Genomic DNA, 20,166 nt, shown 5'->3' on the forward strand with positions numbered 1-20,166 from the left:
TTTGGATTGGGTTGTTTGTTTTTTTAATATTGAGCTGCATGAGCTGCTTGTATGTTTTGGAGATTAATCCTTTGTCCGTTGACTCGTTTGCAAATATTTTCTCCCATTCTGAGGGTTGTCTTTTCGTTTTATGAACTACTTTTAAGATTTTGTATAAGTTAATGTTTTATAAACTATTTTTAAGATTTATTTTTGGGCTTTCCTGGTGGCACAGTGGTTGAGAGTCCACCTGCCGATGCAGGGGACATGGGTTCGTGCCCCGGTCTGGGAGGGTTCGTGCCCCGGGTTCGTGCCCCGGTCTGGGAGGATCCCACATGCTGCGGAGCGGTTAGGCCCGTGAGCCATGGCCGCTGAGCCTGCGCGTCCAGAGCGTGTGCTCCTCAACGGGAGAGGCCACAACAGTGAGAGGCCCGCGTACCACAAAAAAAAAAAAAAGATGTATTTATTTTTTATTTATTGCCATGGCCAATGATGACCAAGATCACATGAAGGATTTTAAGGAACAAGTTAAAAATACTGCTTTCAGTGATACCTAACATATATTAGAAATCCTATTTATTCTGATAAAAATAAAATCTAAATAGAAACTTGAGGTAGCGATGGGATGCTGTTTGTTCATTCTACTTTAAAAGGCCATATAAACAAAGCATAATTCCTTAATACTGTAACTCCTTAGATAAAATTTTTGAATGGTCATAAGAATCTCTAGCTAGGAGAGAAATGAGGTGAAACTGTTTGCAGTAATTATTTTAAGCTTAAAGCATATAATAGTTTAGGATTACCAATGCTTTTTCCCCTAGTAATTTAGCATTGGAAATTTATTAAAAAATACCCTTGTTCCCCTGCTGGGCTGTATTTCCAAACAATGTTAGAGGTGAACATGCTTGTTAAATCCTCAGTGGACTTCTCAGGTCACATGTGTTTTTGCAACTGCCAGTACAACCTTTTTCCCCCCCCCCCAGATGTACAATGATAAGTGTATGTAGTAAATGTTTCTTTTTGTAAATTGATTTTTATTACCTTCAGAATACTATCTTTTCTTTTAAGTGCCATAGGGATGTTTTAGAGTCTACTTGGTTTGATATCAGAAAAAAAAAAGTAATTGTTTTTTGGGAAGACTCATCATTAATTAATAATTATTATACTGAATATAGGTTTAACTTATAGAATGGGTATAAGCAAATTTCCCGTGTTATTAAAAGTAAAGCTTCAGTGTTTCAAATTGCAGGTGAGACAGGAGAGATGTAAAATTTGAGCCACTTTATTTGAATAGCTATTTGATTTTTTCCAGATTGTTCTTCAATGGGAAAAGCAGAAGTTTTGAGAAAGGTGAAAATAATGTCTCATTTTTCCATGCTGGCCAGAGATAGCCTTCAGCTTTGCTTCTCTTTGCCAGAACCAGGCTTACTCACTTTTGGTGCCCACATAAACATTATTTATTTGTAAACATTTAAAGAGCATTATGCTCATTACTCCTATATCATTCAGGTTTTTGTTGCATGCCCCTTAGTATCATCAATCTCTGTTTGTAGTCATGGTTGTGATTATTTTGATTAAGTTTTTCCCTCTGCCACTAGACTGTACGCATTTTTTGTTTATCTATATCTTGAATAGTTATCACAGTGCCCAGAACAAAGAAGGTGCTTAGTAAATATTTGCTGAGTGACTAAGGGTTTTCTTTATCTTTGTCTTCACGGTGTACCTGGCATAACAATTGATATGTAGTTAGTGTTTAGTCTCTAAAACCTATCCTTTCAGCCACCATATAATTCTAAGTATTACACAAGCCAGAAAACTCTAGTTTAACACATCAAAGATAAGCAAGTTGTATGTCATGACTAGAAAGTATTAGGTAAATAAAAATGGGTAAAAATTTATTTTAAAAAAATAGTAAATGTGATTCAGTAATGGGAAAGATTTTGCTAATGTGGTTGTAAGAACAAGCTCAAGGCTGTTTGTTCTTGCACCTTAAGTTAGATGCTTGGTTTAGTCTGAGTTTGACTTGTAACTTTTTTTGTCTATGCTTCTTGTAGGTTTGAGTGGCCGCTTCTTTGTCACTACCCTCCCAGCATTTTTTCAGTAAGTTCAAATAATTTTCTGGTTTTACAAAGATTAGAAATCAGTAGATGTGTACCAGTATTCTAAGTTGTTTTCCATAACCGTCACTCATGCAGCTTAGCATTTGAAGGGAGAAAGACTGGTCTGCACTGAATGATAGTGATTAGAAGAGAGGAATGCTCAGGGTGCTACAGAGAAAGGAACCTAATTTCAGGTAGCAAATAGGTGAGGAGGTCAAAGAAGATTTTTCTGATGATGTAAAAGATGGGATGATTCTTAATAGATAGGAAGGAATAGGTTAAGCAGGCAAGGTAGAGAAGGCCTTTCCAGATAGAGGATGTATCATGGAAAAGCCCAGGAGAAAAGGAGATAACCTTCAGAGAACTGTAACTAGTTCTCTGTGGCTGGCCCATAGGGTACAGCTGGATCATCCTGGGTGATGGGGCCAGAGAGGCTTAGGTAGTGAGAGGGGGGAAGGAGAAAGGGATGGATTCCGGAGATACTTAGGAGATGGGATCATTGGAACTGGTGATTGATTAGCCATAAGGAGGAAGGAGCCTGTGATGGCTTACCAATGGGCCATTCTTAACTAGTGAAAGCCTTTGAGGAGCCGTTAGAATAAGGTGAAGTTTGGAAGATAGAGGCCAGAATAGAGAAGATAATGTGAAGGGTTTATGCTAATTCCAAATGGGGAAGTTTAGGTGATAGCTTGATTTCAGGATCTAAAGCTCTTAAGAAAGATCTAGGCTAGAGATACATACTGGGGTTTAGATAACAGTAGAAATATAGACAATGAGAAATAGATACATTGGGAAGAGAAGCAGGTCAAGGATAGAACCTGAGTTGACCACCATTAGGACATCTGCAAAGGGAAACAGGGAGTGTGGAAATGAGAAGGGATGGACAGAGTAGTAGGAAGAAGTCCAGAGAGCTCATGTCATAAAAGCCAAGGGAAGGGAGGCTCAGCAGTGGACAGTGCCAATGATCCACCCAGGAAAAATGGCAGAAAAGTGCTCCATGGATATGGCACTTAAGAGTCATTGGAGACCTCTAATATGAGCAGTTTCCATGGAGTCATGGACGCAGGACCCCCGACTGCAGGAGTGTTGAATGAGTAATGTAAGAGGAGAAAATGGCAAGTGTAGACTCGTCCTCTAGGAAGCTTGACTGGCAAGAAAGCGAGAGGGAGGGAAGACGAAAGGCGTATGTGAGACTAAGAGGCATTTTGTTAATTTTCAGGGGAGGGACTTGGATGACATAGATTTGGAAATTTGGATACAATTTTTTAAAACTTGATAACAATTGCTGTTTTGCTGCTATAAGAGAAAAATCGGAATAATTGGTTGCAAAAATAATAAAAAGTAACTTGGCAGATTAGACAGTGCCAAGGACTTTGCTTATAGTCACAAATTGTGCAGTAATAAAATAGAATATTTAATACTTTCTGTTTTGGAATTCCTCATTTGTACTAGATAAGTATTTATGCGTGCTTTCTGACTTATACCTAACTATAACATTTCTTTTTCTTCATTTGAGCCAAGTTAAAATTCAGAGAGGAGTTCACATGTAAAACCAATAGTTATTTTGATTTTCATTGTCTGTAATACTTGATATTTTAATGGATTTATTTTCTATTTGTTTTTATAATTTACAGTGCAAAGGATGGGATATTCCGCCGTTACCGTGGCCCAGGAATCTATGAAGACCTGCAGAACTATATCTTAGAGAAGAAGTGGCAATCAGTTGAGCCTCTGACTGGCTGGAAATCCCCGGCTTCTCTAACGTAACTTGTTTTTTAATGACAAGGTGTTATTAATAGAACAGAAGGTCTCAAGTTAACAACCCATAGAACTTGACAGTCTACATTTTTCTTCATATTCACTTCTGGTTACCCAGACTACACATGCCTATGCTTGGCCCATGTTGTGTTTCTGGTTTTGTGACCCACATATGTTTCAGCTGGTTGTTAGGATACTGGGAATTAAGTACCCAGATTCAGGTGGGTTACAGAAATCCTCTCCTCTAACTTCTGCACCATGTCACCTGTTTTCTCTTTACAAAATATGGTGAACACCATTTACCATCCTTCCTTCCGTATAAATTATTCATAAGATAGAGGAGCAACTGTTTCTTGAATTATAGTTCATGAAGGAATTGCTCATGTATCCGTGTGGAAAATAAGACTGATGGTGTCTTTGGCTGCCTAGCAGAATACCGCTGGGGTAACTTTTGGCCATAATGGCAAACTGTATAATGCTTGGTGAGACAGATAAGGCCAAGCCATAATAACTTTTTCACAGTTTTAATTTTGAGTGAATTGTCATATTTGTAATTAATTTTTTTTTTTTTTTTTAAACATCTTTATTGGAGCATAATTGCTTTACAATGGTATGTTAGTTTCAGCTTCACAACAAAATGAATCAGTTATACATATACATATGTTCCCATATCTCTTCCCGCTTGCGTCACTCTCCCTCCCACCCTCCCTATCCCACCCCTCCAGGCGGTCACACAGCACCAAGCTGATCTCCCTGTGCTATGCGGCTGCTTCCCACTAGCTATCTACCTTACGTTTGGTGGTGTATACATGTCCATGCCTCTTTATTGCTTTGTCACTGTTTACCCTTCCCCCTCCCCATAGCCTCAAGTCCATTCTCTAGTAAGTCTGTGTCTTTATTCCTGTTTCACCCCTAGGTTTTTCATGACATTTTTTTTTTCTTAAATTCCATATATATGTGTTAGCATACGGGTCTCTTGTAGACAGCAAATATATGGGTCTTGTTTTTGTATCCATTCAGCCAATCTGTGTCTTTTGGTGGGAGCATTTAGTCCATTTACATTTAAGGTAATTATCGATATGTGTGTTCCCATTCCCATTTTCTTAATTGTTTTGGGTTTGTTATTGTAGGTCTTTTCCTTCTTTTGTGTTTCTTGCCTAGAGAAGTTCCTTTAGCAGTTGTTGTAGAGCTGGTTTGGTGGTGCTGAACTCTCTCAGCTTTTGCTTGTCTCTAAAGGTTTTAATTTCTCCATCAAATCTGAATGAGATCCTTGCTGGGTAGAGTAATCTTGGTTGCAGGTTTTTCTCCTTCAACACTTTCAATATGTCCTGCCACTCCCTTCTGGCTTGCAGAGTTTCTGCTGAAAGATCAGCTGTTAACCTTATGGGGATTCCCTTGTGTGTTATTTGTTGTTTTTCCCTTGCTGCTTTTAATATGTTTTCTTTGTATTTAATTTTTGACAGTTTGATTAATATGTGTCTTGGCGTATTTCTCCTTGGATTTATCCTGTATGGGACTCTCTGTGCTTCCTGGACTTGATTAACTATTTCCTTTCCCATATTAGGGAAGTTTTCAACTATAATCTCTTCAAATATTTTCTCAGTCCCTTTCTTTTTCTCTTTTTCTTCTGGAACCCCTATAATTCGAATGTTGGTGCGTTTAATGTTGTCCCAGAGGTCTCTGAGACTGTCCTCAGTTCTTTTCATTCTTTTTTCTTTATTCTGCTCTGCAGTAGTTATTTCCACTATTTTATCTTCCAGGTCACTTATCCGTTCTTCTGCCTCAGTTATTCTGCTATTGATCCCATCTAGAGTACTTTTAATTTCATTTATTGTGTTGTTCATCGTTGCTTGTTTCATCTTTAGTTCTTCTAGGTCCTTGTTAACTGATTCTTGCATTTTGTCCATTCTATTGTCCATTCTATCTCCAAGATTTCGGATCAACCTTACTATCATTATTTTGAATTCTTTTTCAGGTAGACTGCCTATTTCCTCTTCATTTGTTAGGTCTGATGGGTTTTTATCTTGCTCCTTCATCTGCGGTGTGTTTTTCTGTCTTTTCATTTTGCTTATCTTACTGTGTTTGGGGTCTCCTTTTTTGCAGGCTGAAGGTTCGTAGTTCCTGTTGTTTTTTGTGTCTGTCCCCAGTGGCTAAGGTTGGTTCAGTGGGTTGTGTAGGCTTCCTGGTGGAGGGTACTAGTGCCTGTGTTCTGGTGGATGAGGCTAGATCTTGTCTTTCTGGTGGGCAGGTCCACGTCTGGTGGTGTGTTTTGGGGTGTCTGTAGACTTATTATGATTTTGGGCCGCCTCTCTGCTAATGGGTGGGGTTGTGTTCCTGTCTTGCTAGTTGTTTGGCATAGGATGTCCAGCACTGTAGCTTGCTGGTCGTTGAGTGAAGCTGGGTGCTGGCGTTGAGATGGAGATCTCTCGGAAATTTTTGCTGTTTGATATTATGTGCAGCTGGGAGGTGTCTTGTGGATCAGTGTCCTGAAGTTGGCTCTCCCACCTCAGAGGCACAGCACTGACTCCTGGCTGCAGCACCAAGAGCCTTTCATCCACAGGGCTCCTTAATTTGGGATGATTGGTTGTCTATTCAGGTATTCCACAGATGCAGGGTACATCAAGTTGATTGTGGAGCTTTAATCCGCTGCTTCTGATGCTGCTGGGAGAGACTTCCCTTTCTCTTCTTTGTTCTCACAGCTCCCAGGGGCTCAGCTTTGGATTTAGCCCCGCCTGTGCGTGGGTCGCCGGAGGGCGTCTGTTCTTTGCTCAGACAGGACGGGGTTAAAGGAGCCGCTGATTCGGAGGCTCTGGGTCACTCAGGCCCGGGGGTAGGGAGGGGCACGGAGTGTGGGGCGGGCCTGCGGCGGCAGAGGCTGGCGAGAAGTTGCAGCCTGAGGCGCGCCTGTGCGTTCTCCCGGGGGAGTTGTCCCTGGATCCCGGGACCCTGGCAGTGGCGGGCTGCACAGGCTCCCCGGAAGGGCGTGTGGCTAGTGACCTGTGTTCGCACACAGGCCTCCCGGTGGCGGCAGCAGCGGCCCTAGCGTCTCATGTCTGTCTCTGGGCTCCGCACTTTTAGCCGCGGCTCGCGCCCGTCCCTGGAGCTCTCTCAAGCAGCGTTCTTAATCCCCTCTCCTCGTGCACCAGGAAACAAAGAGGGACGTAAAAGTCTCTTGCCTCTTCGGCAGTTCCAGACTTCTCCCCGGACTCTCTCCCGGCCAGCCGCGGTGCACTAACGCCCTGCAGGCTGTGTTCACGCCGCCAACCTCAGTCCTCTCCCAGCGCTCCGACAAAAGCCGGAGCCTCAGCTCCCAGTCCCGCCCGCCCCGGCGGGCGAGCGGACAAGCCTCTCGGCTGGCGAGTTCCGGTCGGCCCGATCCTCTGCGCTGGAATCTGTCCGCTTTGTCCTCCGCACCCCTGTTGCTGTGCTCTCCTCCGCGGCTCCCAAGCTCCCCCACTCCGCCTCCCGAAGCCTCCACCCGCGAAGGGGCTTCCTAGTGTGTGGACACTTTTCGTCCTTCACAGCTCTCTCCCGCTGGTGCAGGACCCGTCCCTATCCTTTTGTCTCTGTTTAGTTTTTTCTTTTGCCCTACCCAGGTACGTGGGGGGTTTCTTGCCTTTTGGGAGGTCTGAGGTCTTCTGCCAGCGTTCAGTAGATGCTCTGTAGGAGTTGTTCCATGCGTAGATGTATTTCTGGTGTATCTGTGGGGAGGAACGTGATCTCCGCGTCTTACTCTTCCCTGTAATTAATTTTATGTTAGTATATATAAGTGTAAGGAATGTCCCTGCTGAAATAGGGTCAAATCATGCCATATTTCAGGAATAAGTAATCTGGTAGCATTTATAGGAAATACATGGCTTATTCTAAAAGCAGCTCATCTCTGGCATTTCATTCTACAAATATGTGAGCACTGATTTTATGCAGGTACTGTTCCAAGTGCTAGATGTGCAGCAGTGAACAAGACAGATGTGACCCCTCTGCTCTCCTCGGGTGACTTAAAGTAAGACAGATTAAGAAAAAAACTAGGGACGTAAAGAATCATAGTCTAGATAAGGACTGTTCAGAAAAAAACAAAAAATAAACCTTTACTAAGTCAGGGACTAATTGTGGGAGTGTGGCCCTGCATTAGACATTAGATGGGGGCTAGGAGAGGTTGCTCTGAGGGGAGGACTGCAAGTGAGATCTAAAGACAGCATGGCCCAGCCAGGTGACGAGCAGGGGAGGAACGTTCCCAGGAACGGGCATAGCATCCGCACAGGCCCCAAATCGGAAAGAGCTCCGTGTGTTGAGGAGCAGAAAGGTGGCCAGTGAAAGGGTGGGAGAGGAGTGTAAACTGAGAAAGCGAGGAGGGCAGGAAGCAGATCATGCAGGCCTGTGGCCAGTGAGGAGCTGGGATGTTAGCAGCGCACGCGGTGAGCAGAGAGTGGAAAAGGCCATGTGGAGAGGCGAGACAGGTAGAGTCTAGCCCAGGGATGGTGTCAGTGCAGATCAGGGTGGTGGCAGTGGGGATGGAGAGAATGGGTGGATCTAAAATATGTTTTAAACATCTGCCCCACATGCTGGAAGCCATCTCGCGCCGGTGGCAGCGTGCCTGCCACTCCACGTCCCACCACGCCGAGCCCCTGCAGGGGTCATCATGAGACAAGCTTGCCAAAATGGCCACAGCCAGTTAAGGAGACTGAGGGAAATTTTGAGTCACTGGACCTTGCAGACCTTGCTAAAAAGTAGCCATGGTGGCGCAAGGTGTTTGGGTAGGAATCTGGGCCTTCAGCCGAGAAGTATAGCGTGGCAACCCAGCTGTTAATTGGAGGTGTCACTGGATGGTGTATGGGTTTCATATTCCAGAAGGTTAGAAAGTGGGCTGGAAAAGGGACTGATCCACAGGATTTTTGAGACTTTATGAGTTCTGAGAATGTAGAAAAATTGGAATTAATTCTTAAACTTGCAGGTGATCCTTTGAAAAATGTATGTTTTTCAGACCTTCCTTTTAAAATGTTTGCCTTGGACCGGGGCACGAACCCGTGTCCCCTGCATTGGCAGGTGGACTCTCAACCACTGTGCCACCAGTGAAGCCCAAAATGTTTGCCTTTTAACTTATCTTGGGAATGATGTATTGAATTTGGAAATTGTAGCTACCAGTAGATGTGTGGCATTTTTAGGAATTCATCCATTTCCATTTTTTTCCTTATTATATTCTGGTAGTATTTTAAGGCAACATGTTATTTTGCTTGTAACAAGTATGAATCATACACAAATCATAATGGTATGAGCCACTTTGTTCTATATTTTTGTACAAGAACTCAATTTTTTTTTTCACTTTTTATTATGGAAACTTTCAAACATACATAAAAGTACAGAAAATAGTACAATAACCCCCATGTACCCTTTACCCACCTATAATGATCATCAAATTATAGCTTTTTTTAATCAATTGTTTTGAAAGAGATACCAAATGTGTCATTCTGTTAAAGGTAAGAACTCGTTTTGCAAATCATAAATACAATACCCTATTATTATACCCATCTGACCCCACCCAGACCAATGGAATGGGGGCTGCAAAACCTAACTGAAGTGCCTTGTGCCCCTTTGGGCTGCAGGTAGTGGGAGTGGTCTCTCTAGTGGGGTGGGGGTGGCCTTTATCCCCCTGTGATTATTGGTGGTGACAAAAATTAGCAGGTTGCTCTAAGCTGCTTTGGGCGGGTTACAATAGATAATAGACTGAAATAAGATTCTAACTTCTTCCTGAGGGACATGGTTGAGGTCCGTATTGCAGGTTGGCCTCATCCTATTGCAGTGAGAATGGCCTTGAGTTTTGCCTGCTGAGCGGGGCCACCACTGGTGGCCGTGCAGAGTGGGTGCTGAGGTTGAACAGTGGCGGTGCTGTGGTGCACATCACTGGTGGCATTTAGGAGAGCTCCCTCAGGCACTCAGGGGAGCCTCTAAATGGAGACACTGTTGCCAGCAGCTTTGCCTCAGGTGAAGTGAGAGAGATTTCCCCCAAAGAGCAGCTGCCACCCCTCCATGCCAAACTGAGATGCCAGGACCAGGCAGCTGCCCATGGATGCTCTGCTTCCTTGTGATTGGCAAGACCTCTTTAATGAGGCATGCATTTTTCTCCAGTACCCAGAATCCAATAATGTGCTGGGCCTCCTTAGTGATGGGGACTGAAGACACAGCAGCTTTTCTTTGACTGACAGAGGGATTAAGCGTTTCCAGTCATCACTTTGACCGTGTTCGGGTTTCAGCTTCCCTTGCTCGGGGCTTCCCTTCCTGTAGTTTGGCCTGGCCTGGAGAACCTCTGACAGCTGGTGGCTGGAGTGCCTGTGAGACTTTTCTCTCTTTTCACTCCTCACCCCAGAGCTCCTTCTGTCCCCTCCTGGCATCCCTGCCACTCTGGGCCACCCTTTGACCCAGGCTCCCTTCTTGTGATGGACCAGGTAAGATGGGAGCTGTAATGCAGAAGAGAGGGAGAGGGATCCAGTGGCACTTTCACTTTCCGGCTGCTGCCCACTCAGGGCCAACAAATAGATGCTCATGTCTTCAGTCTTCCTGAGGCTCTGTATCTGCATTGTTGACACGGTTTGAGCTTGAGCAGTCCCATTGTCATGAGCATCACTGTCATTGTTATAACATACAAACAAGGCTTTCCTCCCGCTGCCCACCTGGGCCACTTGTCTGCTCCCACCTCTCACCACTCAGCTTCAGGGACATTCATCAGTAGGCAGGGGGCCAGGGGTGGGGATGGGGGAAGGAGGCGCCTGACTGTCACACCTGGCCTGCCAGCTGGGTGAGAGCCCTCCTTACCGGACCTGGCAGGACACAGGACACAATTAAAAGGTGAATCTTACATAATTCTAGCTAACATACCCTTGGGTTGGGTGCTTGTGGTTTTGAAGTGTGTAACTGTTATAAAGATGTTCTCTCCATCATCCTTTTGTGTGACTTTTGCAGAAAGATGGACATGACTGATGGTTGGGCTCTTACTTGAAACTTTTACTTTTGTGTAGTTTGGGAAATGCAGTAAATTTCTGGTTGAAAAAAATGGCTTAGGGATAGATTTGAAATATCTGAGTATCATTAGTATTTCATGATGATGTCAATTTCTTCTCTGAGGGAAGCTTACTTAAGGCCACTTTTGGACCCCGTAGGCAAAATTAGGCTGCTGCCGTCTCTGCTCCCTCCACCAAATTATCAGCTTCATTTCTTTGTCGTGGATTCCAGGTCTGGGCCCTTCTTAATCACTTATACAATATTAGTGTGATCTCTTTGAGAATTGGGCAGAAAACATGCCTTATTCTGGACTCGATTTCCCAAAAATCATGCAGTGTGGCTTAACGTCTGTGATGTTGGATTCTTCTTAAGGAATTATGAGTTTCAAGAGCACTAGTTTTCTAGCGAAAACTGACAGTGTTGCACTTTCTTCACATTTTCAGAGAACTGTAAAGTCAGCTTATTGATTCGCCAAAACTCTACCTTTCTGAATTTGAAGTGGTAAGAAGTGCCATTACTATGATTGAGAGCAGTGGTTTGCATCCTTACTTGTCCAGGGGAATCACCTGTGGACTTTGGAAAACTACTGACCCCTGGCTGCCATCCTAGAGACTCTGATTACACTGGTACTGGTGGGGCAGCCTCGTGTTCCTGTGGAGCAGCCAAAGTTGGGAACCACTACAGACTTAGAAGCTGGTGCTAATAAAATTATAGTTCTGCTGTTAACAAGTGACTGCTGAACAGACCTTTAAAGCCTTTTAAATTAAGTGCCATACAACTTCAGATGCCTTCCGAATACCGAACATAAGTATAATATTACAGTTTATTAAATGTTATAGGAATCGTGTGGAGTGGATGCATGAAAGTAACATGATGGCCAACCAGGGCCATTGTCATCAATACTTGTAAAACTCTTGGGCAGAAGATTGTGGGGTAATGGGTATTTGTATGGTGCCAACATATCACCCCACAAATGACCTACCCATTACCAAGGGAAAACTGCATTTCCACTGGAGAGGTCTGTCTCAATCACTGGTTAACCAAGTGATTAAACTTAGCATCATTCAGAGCCCACTTACAGCAGGCTTTTTAGTCTCTAAATGGAAGATGAGATCATAGTTTTCACTTTCCCAGCTCTTCCCTGAAGACTGAGATTCAGTGCTAATCATGGCCCCTAATAAATAAAAAACACTTGGCAAATGTTAAGCTTTGATGCTTCTTTTGTTTCCCTGTATGTCATAATAATAGCTAAGAAGAATAAGATTGAAATCAATGTCTGCTAATAGATGTTGAATTAAACTGAGACAGGACTGAGTTTAAAGATAGGAAGGAACAATTGTTTGAAGCTTTAGGAGCCCTAAAGAAAGGAGTATACCTGGAGAAAAAAAATAAAGCAGTCTGAAACTTGAGTAGTTAACTCAATAGAAATAACTGTGTAATAAAGCAAAGGAAAGCACTCTCTTTGATCATGTAGTGATTGCTAATGTGAATCCAACACCACTATAATTGATACTTTTAAATGAAATTTAAATTTTTATATGATGTAAATGTAGTTGTAAAATGTTTTAATAATTGTTTTACTATTAAAAATAAAATAAAATATGTTTTAAAGGTAGACTTTGCTCAGGTGAAGGAGAGGGAAGATTCATACACACACACACACACACACACACACACACACACACACACACACAACTCCTTGGTTTCTGGTTTGAGAATTTGATGGTCTTGGTACCAGTTACTGATTTGAGCAAGAGAAAATCAAGGGTTCAGGGTTGGACATGGAAAGTTTGAGATGCAGACTTCTTTGTAGAGCTGCCAAGTTGGATGCATGGAGCTGGGTCTCCATGGAGAATTCAGGAACACAAATACAAGGCATATAGATGGTATTTAAAGTTTTAAAAGGAAGGGGATCACCTAGAGAGAGAGAAAAAGAAAAGTGCTTGGGCCTGAGCCACAGGACACTCCAAAGTTAAGAAGTTGGATAGAGAAGGAGTCAGCAAAAGGAAATTGAAAATGAGTACCGGTGAGGCAGGAGGACAGGTGAGGGTACACAGTTTCCTAGAAGCCAAGTAAAAGATGCTCAAGAAGGAGGGAATAGTCACTCGTGTCCCATGTTACCAAGGGGTTAAGAGAGATCAAGTCTGAGATAGAGACATTGAGTGAAGCAATGCGATGTCATTGTGGCCTTGACAAGGAGTGATAGTGCAGTAGTGATGGAAGCCAGATTTGAATGGGTTAAAGATACGGTGAGGAAGAAGCAGCAGCAAGTATAGGCTTCTCTTTGGAGAAGTTTGTGAAGCTGAGCTGGAGGGCCGTCTGAGGTCCAGTGATGCTCTTTTCAAAAGATGAGAGAGGGTAGAACATGTTTTCGTGCAGATGAAAATGATCCAGCAGAGAGGGAGAAATTGCTGATGCAAGAAATGGGATGACAGGAAAAACCAAGTCATTAGCAAGACAGAAGGGATGGGGTGCAAGGCACGAGTGGAGGGTTTGGACTGTGCTCAGGCAGGTAGACTTTCTCTGTTGCAATAGGAGAAGGTGGATGCAGTTGTACACCAGGCTCAGATTTGCTGCTGGGAAGATAAGAGAGATCACATAATGGCTCTGGTTTCACAGTGACAGACAAGCAGTGTTTGTTAGCTGAGAGTGCATGGGGAGGGGAGGGTGTGTAAAGTTTGAAGGGAGAGAAAAGGATATGATAGGCTCTCAGGTAAGAGCCTAAAAGATAACAGTGGGACTGGGCCGTATTGAGTGCTCGCTGAGGTTTGTGACTGTAAGGGGAGATCGTGATTTTTTCCCCAGAGACATTCAGCTGCTCAGGGTTAGGGATTTCGCCAGGCATGCACCATGCAGGGAGAAAGGATCAGGGACTTGACTGTATTTAGAGCAGAGTAATTCAGATGGTGACCATGGGGTCTAAGCTCTATAAGGATGGAAATGAATCCAGGAGAGAGGACAATGTATTGCAAGAAGTGGAGGAGTAGTCCTTGTGACTTGAATCTTGTGTTTGTTTGTTTGTTTTTTAATACCATACATCACCAGTGGTTCTCCTTCTCTTTATTTTTTTAGGATGTCTGGAATGGCTGGTCTTTTTAGCATCTCTGGCAAGATATGGGTGAGTAAATATGCCCTTTATTATTATATTGGCAGAGGGTTTTTTTTTAAGAGTGAAACGGTAGCGTCTAAATAATTGGAAAATAAACACTTATAAATGGTTTTATAATTTCCATTTTCTTTTTAAATCACAGAACTACTCTTACATGGGGTCACAGTGGAAGTGTGTCTTTGTGCCCTTCTAAGGACATAAATTGGACAGAGACCTGTAACTACTGTGTCAAAGTCATATTTTCTTAGATCGGTAATGAATCCTTTTAACAAAGCTGAAAGGGCTTATGTGGTTTCTCTTCATCTTATTTTCCCGTTGTTGTAATCTCCCTACAGATCAAATATTTGTCAGGGATCAGCCAACTTGTGTGTGGGCCGGGCCACCCTTTTTGGTAAATAAAATTTTGTTGGAACACAGTCACATGCACTTATTACTTGTATTCTGTGACTGCTTTCACACTACAGTGGTAGAGATGAGTAGTTGTGATGGAGATCATATGGCCCACAAGCCTAAAATATTTATGATGTGGCCCTTTAAGGAAGAGAGCCCCTGATATGTGTGATTGTATCATTTCACTGAGTCCTTTCAGTGGCTTAGAACTTATTTAGGTTAAAATGTTGAACTGTTACATAATCTTGAATGTATCACATAAGCTTTTGCTCCTCTTTACATGTAGGGTGAACTAATAAATCCTACCAGATTTGACAAAATTGCTGTGAAATTAAATATATATCCTTAAAGTATTTCAAAAGATCTTTAGAAGTGAGTCCCTCCCTATATTTGTCTTTTCTAAGCTATGATTATAGGTCATGCATCATATTTGGAACTTAATATTCAGGGAGCTCATGAAGACTCTCTGTTTTTCATGCATTTACTGTATGTTTAGGGAAATTTAAGAACAAATTTTTGTGTCCTAGTTTCTCTTGTGTTATATTTCCTGCCTTGTGAGATACCTACTTTAGGGTTTTTTTTGTTTAATTTTTAAAACAGAAAGCAAATTGGTAACTTAGATTCAGTCTTTTTTTGGTTAAGATTTGTTAACTGTTTTTTTTGACATTTGTTTATCATATTAAACAATAACTAACGTTTTTCCCTTTTCAGATAGTTTGAGTTTCATATGGTTTTCTTCTGATATTTTCGTAATATTGGCAAGAAGTTTATTCAAAGGTTGAGAATTATGAATTACAAACCAGGAACTGAGAGTAAGGGATTCAGCCTATTGCAGTATTTTGACAATAAAGGTTGATGGAGTCATATATTCTGATAGCTATCTGAAAACCTTATAGCTATATAATGTCTAATCCAAGAGGATTAATTAATAAGTGTGAGGAATCATCATCCAGATCTTAGCACAGAATCTATTATAACTGCAGGTCAAGAGATGAATTTGTTCTGAGGGTTAAGAAGAGCTTAGATGGAAGCTGATTGTGACCTTCACACATTGTTAAAGAGTAGTTTTATTTTCAAAGATAGTACCAGGGAAAATAAATGATTGCTCAGACCTCTTATAGCTTGACTGATAAACAAGGAGTTGCAGTTTTTCATCATGTCATGCAAATGATTACGATGTGTGGCATTTGGAGCACATCAAGGCCAGGAGTTGATGTTTTATCTTTGTAGGCACAGTGCACAGCCTTGGGCAGCATGGATGGATTCTGTGTGGATGCATTGGACTTAAGAGAAAAGGCCATTTGGAGAATAGAATATGATCCATCTCTGAATAACCAATTAAGATGTTCTTATTAGGACTGAGAAGTAAAGTATATATGATATTTATATATTTTATATATACATATGTTCAGACTTTCCAGATATTTTTTAAAAGAACAAAAAATACAATTTTATAAGATAAACTGTAGAATTTGACAAACAGCAATTGCATTTTACATTCTATTAGGTCATTTTGTCTAATATTAATACCATATTTTTTCTCTCTGGTTAGTGTATACCTGGGATATTTTTTTCTACTTTCAACCTTTTTGTTGTTATGTTTTAAGTAAATCTTTTTAAAAGCATATAGCAAGAAGTAATTCTTTTCACTGATAAAGTTAGTCCATTTATATTTATTGGGGTCACTAATACATTTGCCCTGATTGTAGATTGTGTGTGTATGTGTGGTGGGGGGCGGGGTGGGGATGTACATGACTAAAAGAATATAGATGGTAGGTTTGTAGGTTATTTTAGTCTCCTCATATGTGTACACATTACCTTAAATATCTATAATAGAAATCTGGTATTACTCTCTGTATCAGCATCTGGTTTCCTCAAGCCTCTTGACAAACTTTTGTAATTTCTTTTATTCTTAGAAACAAGTCCCCAGCCTTTCATCAAATCTCTGGGAAGGGCTCTCACCACTTGTGTTTTCAGAATTCAGCCCTTGTCCTCTTATTCAGAGGGTATGATCTCTGGCCTGGTGTGACCCAGTCCTTGGCTATGCATCAGTCTCTGATTCCCACTGCAACCTCTAGCTATAGTTTGCCTTGTCCTTACAGAACTGCTGATACTTAAGCCCGTTCTCCTAGCTGACCACCTGGCTGCTCAGTTAGCTTATTTAGCTGGTTCTTCTCCTGTGCCCAAGATCCTCACATCAATGTTGAGTATGTAATTGTGGGGAACATAATCTGTTTTTAACTCAAGTCTAGATAATATAAAACTGTAGTGCAACTGTATTAACAGTGAACAGAAGAAACACAGCACTGGAACTAAAAGAGTGTAAAGACTCTGAGGAAGAAGGTAAAAACAGGGAAGAAAGAAAGACGCAGAGGGGCTAATGCCAGTGAGGCAAGATTGTTGATGCCAATCCACAGTCTCTTACCATACTGAGATTTTTGTGGATGCATAGACAGATAGGAGTCAGTCTTTTCTCAGCAGCAGTGTCCCATGGATGGGTTGCTAGTCCACCCACTGTATGTTTCCCAACCCATTTGTTTTCCCTGCCATAGACAGTTGTTCTGTGCTTAGCATAGAACCTGGTGCCTATCATGTACTTGAGAACTGTTTTTTGTTACTTTTATTCATTATTCATCATTGTCATCATTATTTTACTTTTTCCACTGATTAGTCAACAAGGAATACTTTATCTTTTTTCACTTATTTTTTAACCACGGTTGATAGGATTGAAATAGGGTTTTATGACAGTTGTACAATGTGTACTTTTGTTAACTAGGTTTAGCATTTGAATGTATTTAAGCATTACTTTATTTGTTGAATTTGTGCTGCTTACTGAGCTAATACAGGATGTAAGTTAATACCTCTCCTCAGTGTTACTGTTGTTATGAAAATATGCAGGCATATGGCAAATTTTAGTTACAATAAGGTAACTTATTGGACACGCTGTGTGATGGAGAAGATTTAATGATTTATCAGTTATCTCATGATGAGAATTAAAGGCCATGAATGTTTAGACTGGAGAATAACCAGAGTGAATTTTAAAACTCTAAAACATCCCCCTCTGTTTTAGATGGTGGTGTCTCTTCTCTTACTGTTTTTGGATTTTTTGTTGTTTGTAAAAATATCTGGAACCATATTACAGTGAGATGGTGCCCATCCACAAGTCACCTCCCCTCGAGCCTACAAGAGGCTGCAGATTTGTGTCTTGTTGGAGGTGTTGAGAGGGTAGAACATAGAAGGGGAAGTGAGCCCTTGGTGATCACTGGAGAAGGCTTTCTGAGCTACTCCCACACAGGGAGGATATTTTGAGGATTCTAATCTGTGTCTGAAAGGGGTTTAAGGATCATTCCCAAACTCCTCAGGGTATATCCTGGGATGCAGATGGGATTTAAATTCAAAAGGCTCTCTGTCCCTTGGGGCCAGCCCAGCTCTGAATGAGACTCTGCGACGCTGGGCTGGATGAGTGGTGCCCTTGGGCGGGATTTAACCTGACCTGCAGTAGTTCAGATCCCAGAGGGCTTGCTGGCCTCCCTGGGGAGGGGAGGCTCCACCTCTGACCCCTGGACACCTTGGCCTGGCTCCATTCCTTAAATCCATCTGACCACTGGTTGGAATATTCTTCTCATTTATTCTGCATTTAGTTCTCTCGTTCAAATGTATGTAGCCAAAATGTATGTAGCCAAAACTTAACTCTAATTCAGTCACCTATTGCAAAAGTATAAGGTATTGGGCCAAGCAGGCGACATTTTCGTGCATAAGTAAACAACAGGATGCTTCCTTGTAATGAGCATATATAATATTGAACTAGGTCAGTATTTTCCACAAGTGAAAACTGTTACTTTACCTGGCAACGAAAGGAAACACAGAAATCTAAAATTGAACCAGATCAGTTTTAATCAGTTATTATTTGGAAACATATATACAGCAAAACTTCAAGTGCCTAGTACCAGGAACCCTAATACTCTTAAAGGTACTCTGAAACCATCGTGGACTCAGACAAAGTAAACAGGTAAAGATTTGTGGCTACAGTTGTGAGAGCACAACTTGATTAATGAGGCTTTAGTAATAATCACCTAAAAAGACCACAAGATGGCAGAGTTTCTCTAAGAAGCTCAAATAAATCCTTTAAAGAGTGAGTTGATACAAGAAAATTGAAGTGGAACCTATTATAATAAGAGGATGTTTTTGAAAGCACTAAGACTGTCTCAGAATGCAGTGATTCAAAGGCACACAATTTATTGAATCCTAGAAAATAACTTAGAAAATTTCTTGAGGGTTTCTTAAATCATTTATTTTGCAAAAGGGCACAAGACACTGTCCAGAAGGACTTATAACTGGATGCTGTTATTCATTCCAACTATATGGGCAGATATTACTTATAAAGCAAGTTCCAGAATTCATACATCCATGGGTCAGCACAAAGGAATACTGGCTTTCCATGTCTTCTAATTCTTTGGCACATTTCACAGTTTAATCTTGATGATGACATTGAATAATCAAGAAAAGCATAAATAAACTATGTTCAATATACAAAATTTCCTAAAGTAGAGAACTGTGCAATGCATCTTAAAACTTCCATTGAACGGAATTTGAATGAAACAACCTTTTGTATCCCAAATACCTCTTTTGCCTACTTGGGCTGCAGAATACTAGATTATTCTTTTTTTTTTTTTTTTTTTCAGTACGCAGGCCTCTCACTGTTGTGGCCTCTCCCGTTGCGGAGCACAGGCTCCGGACGTGCAGGCTCAGTGGCCATGGCTCACGGGCCTAGCCGCTCCGCGGCATGTAGGATCTTCCCGGACCGGGGCACGAACCCGTGTCCCCTGTGTCGTCAGGTGGACTCTCAACCACTGCGCCACCAGGGAAGCCCTAGATTATTCTTAATAAATAATTGCCCTGGCTGAAGACAGAGTGACGACCAGTGCCATCAGCAGAGGACAGATGACAGTTTTTCAAATCAAGAGTTGTTTGCATTTCTTATGAATAGTTTAAGGATTTGCTAGTATCTTTTTCTTATTCAATAAATATTTATTGAACACTGATTATGTGTATTTAAAAACTTGATGAGTCTTTAGATATATCTCTACTGCTGAGTAAAAAATTGGAGAGAAGAGATCTCAGATTATTCTAGATCAGTTAACAAGCTTTTTTGTTTATTATTCTGAATTAAGCCAGAATAAAATATATTATTTAATTGTATTGACAGTTATAAACTGAGAAACCAATGGGAGGTAGTCGAGTAACTTAGGTTTTGAGAAATATTAAAATAGAATCTTGGCCTCATTTTCATCAACCTTATCAGTTCTAGGCAAGTCATTCAGTCATTATATCTGCTTGCTGGTGGCAGTTAGCTTGGAGCCATTTCATCCTGTGCCCAGTAATTTTATAGATAAAACTATCTATAGACATAACAAAATCATAAAACTATTGGTTTTTTAGTGAATGTTTTTAAAGCTGTAAGAGCCTAAAATAGATTATCACAAAGCCATCATGAGGCAGCATGGCTCTTGCAAGTCCATATATAAATGTGCTTTGACTCCAGACTGGCAGGCTCATATCTGTAATTCCTGTATGATTTAGCATGTAAATAATTTCTAGCTAAGATTGTATCTCCTCACTTATTTTTTAGTGTTTGGCATCAAATAGAGTCCCAGGGGACAGTAAACAAGAAGGGATGTGCACTCTATTTGAAGACCGATGAAATCTTATTTGTTCATAATGAATTAACTGGAAAATTTCTTCTATTATTACATTCAGGTTTTATGGTGATTAGGAAAGTTGTTAAGGATGAGTGAGGGTAGAGCAATAATAAGAGTCTGATTAGAAAAGGAAGCACAGAGA

General features: G+C 41.4%; 1 protein-coding gene across 1 annotated transcript in view; it reads left to right on the forward strand.

The window, feature by feature from the left end:
- Window positions 1-20,166, forward strand: part of TMX4 (thioredoxin related transmembrane protein 4) — a 42,702-nt gene that overhangs the window by 14,260 nt on the left and 8,276 nt on the right. The window contains exons 3-5 of the mRNA XM_030872579.2: window positions 2,034-2,079; window positions 3,713-3,841; window positions 13,899-13,944. Coding sequence (XP_030728439.2) covers window positions 2,034-2,079; window positions 3,713-3,841; window positions 13,899-13,944 — 221 coding nt within the window. The remainder of the gene's footprint in view (window positions 1-2,033; window positions 2,080-3,712; window positions 3,842-13,898; window positions 13,945-20,166) is intronic.

The sequence above is a fragment of the Globicephala melas genome, chromosome 15 (assembly GCF_963455315.2).
Source record: "Globicephala melas chromosome 15, mGloMel1.2, whole genome shotgun sequence".
In the NCBI taxonomy this organism is placed as follows: Eukaryota; Metazoa; Chordata; class Mammalia; order Artiodactyla; family Delphinidae; genus Globicephala; species Globicephala melas.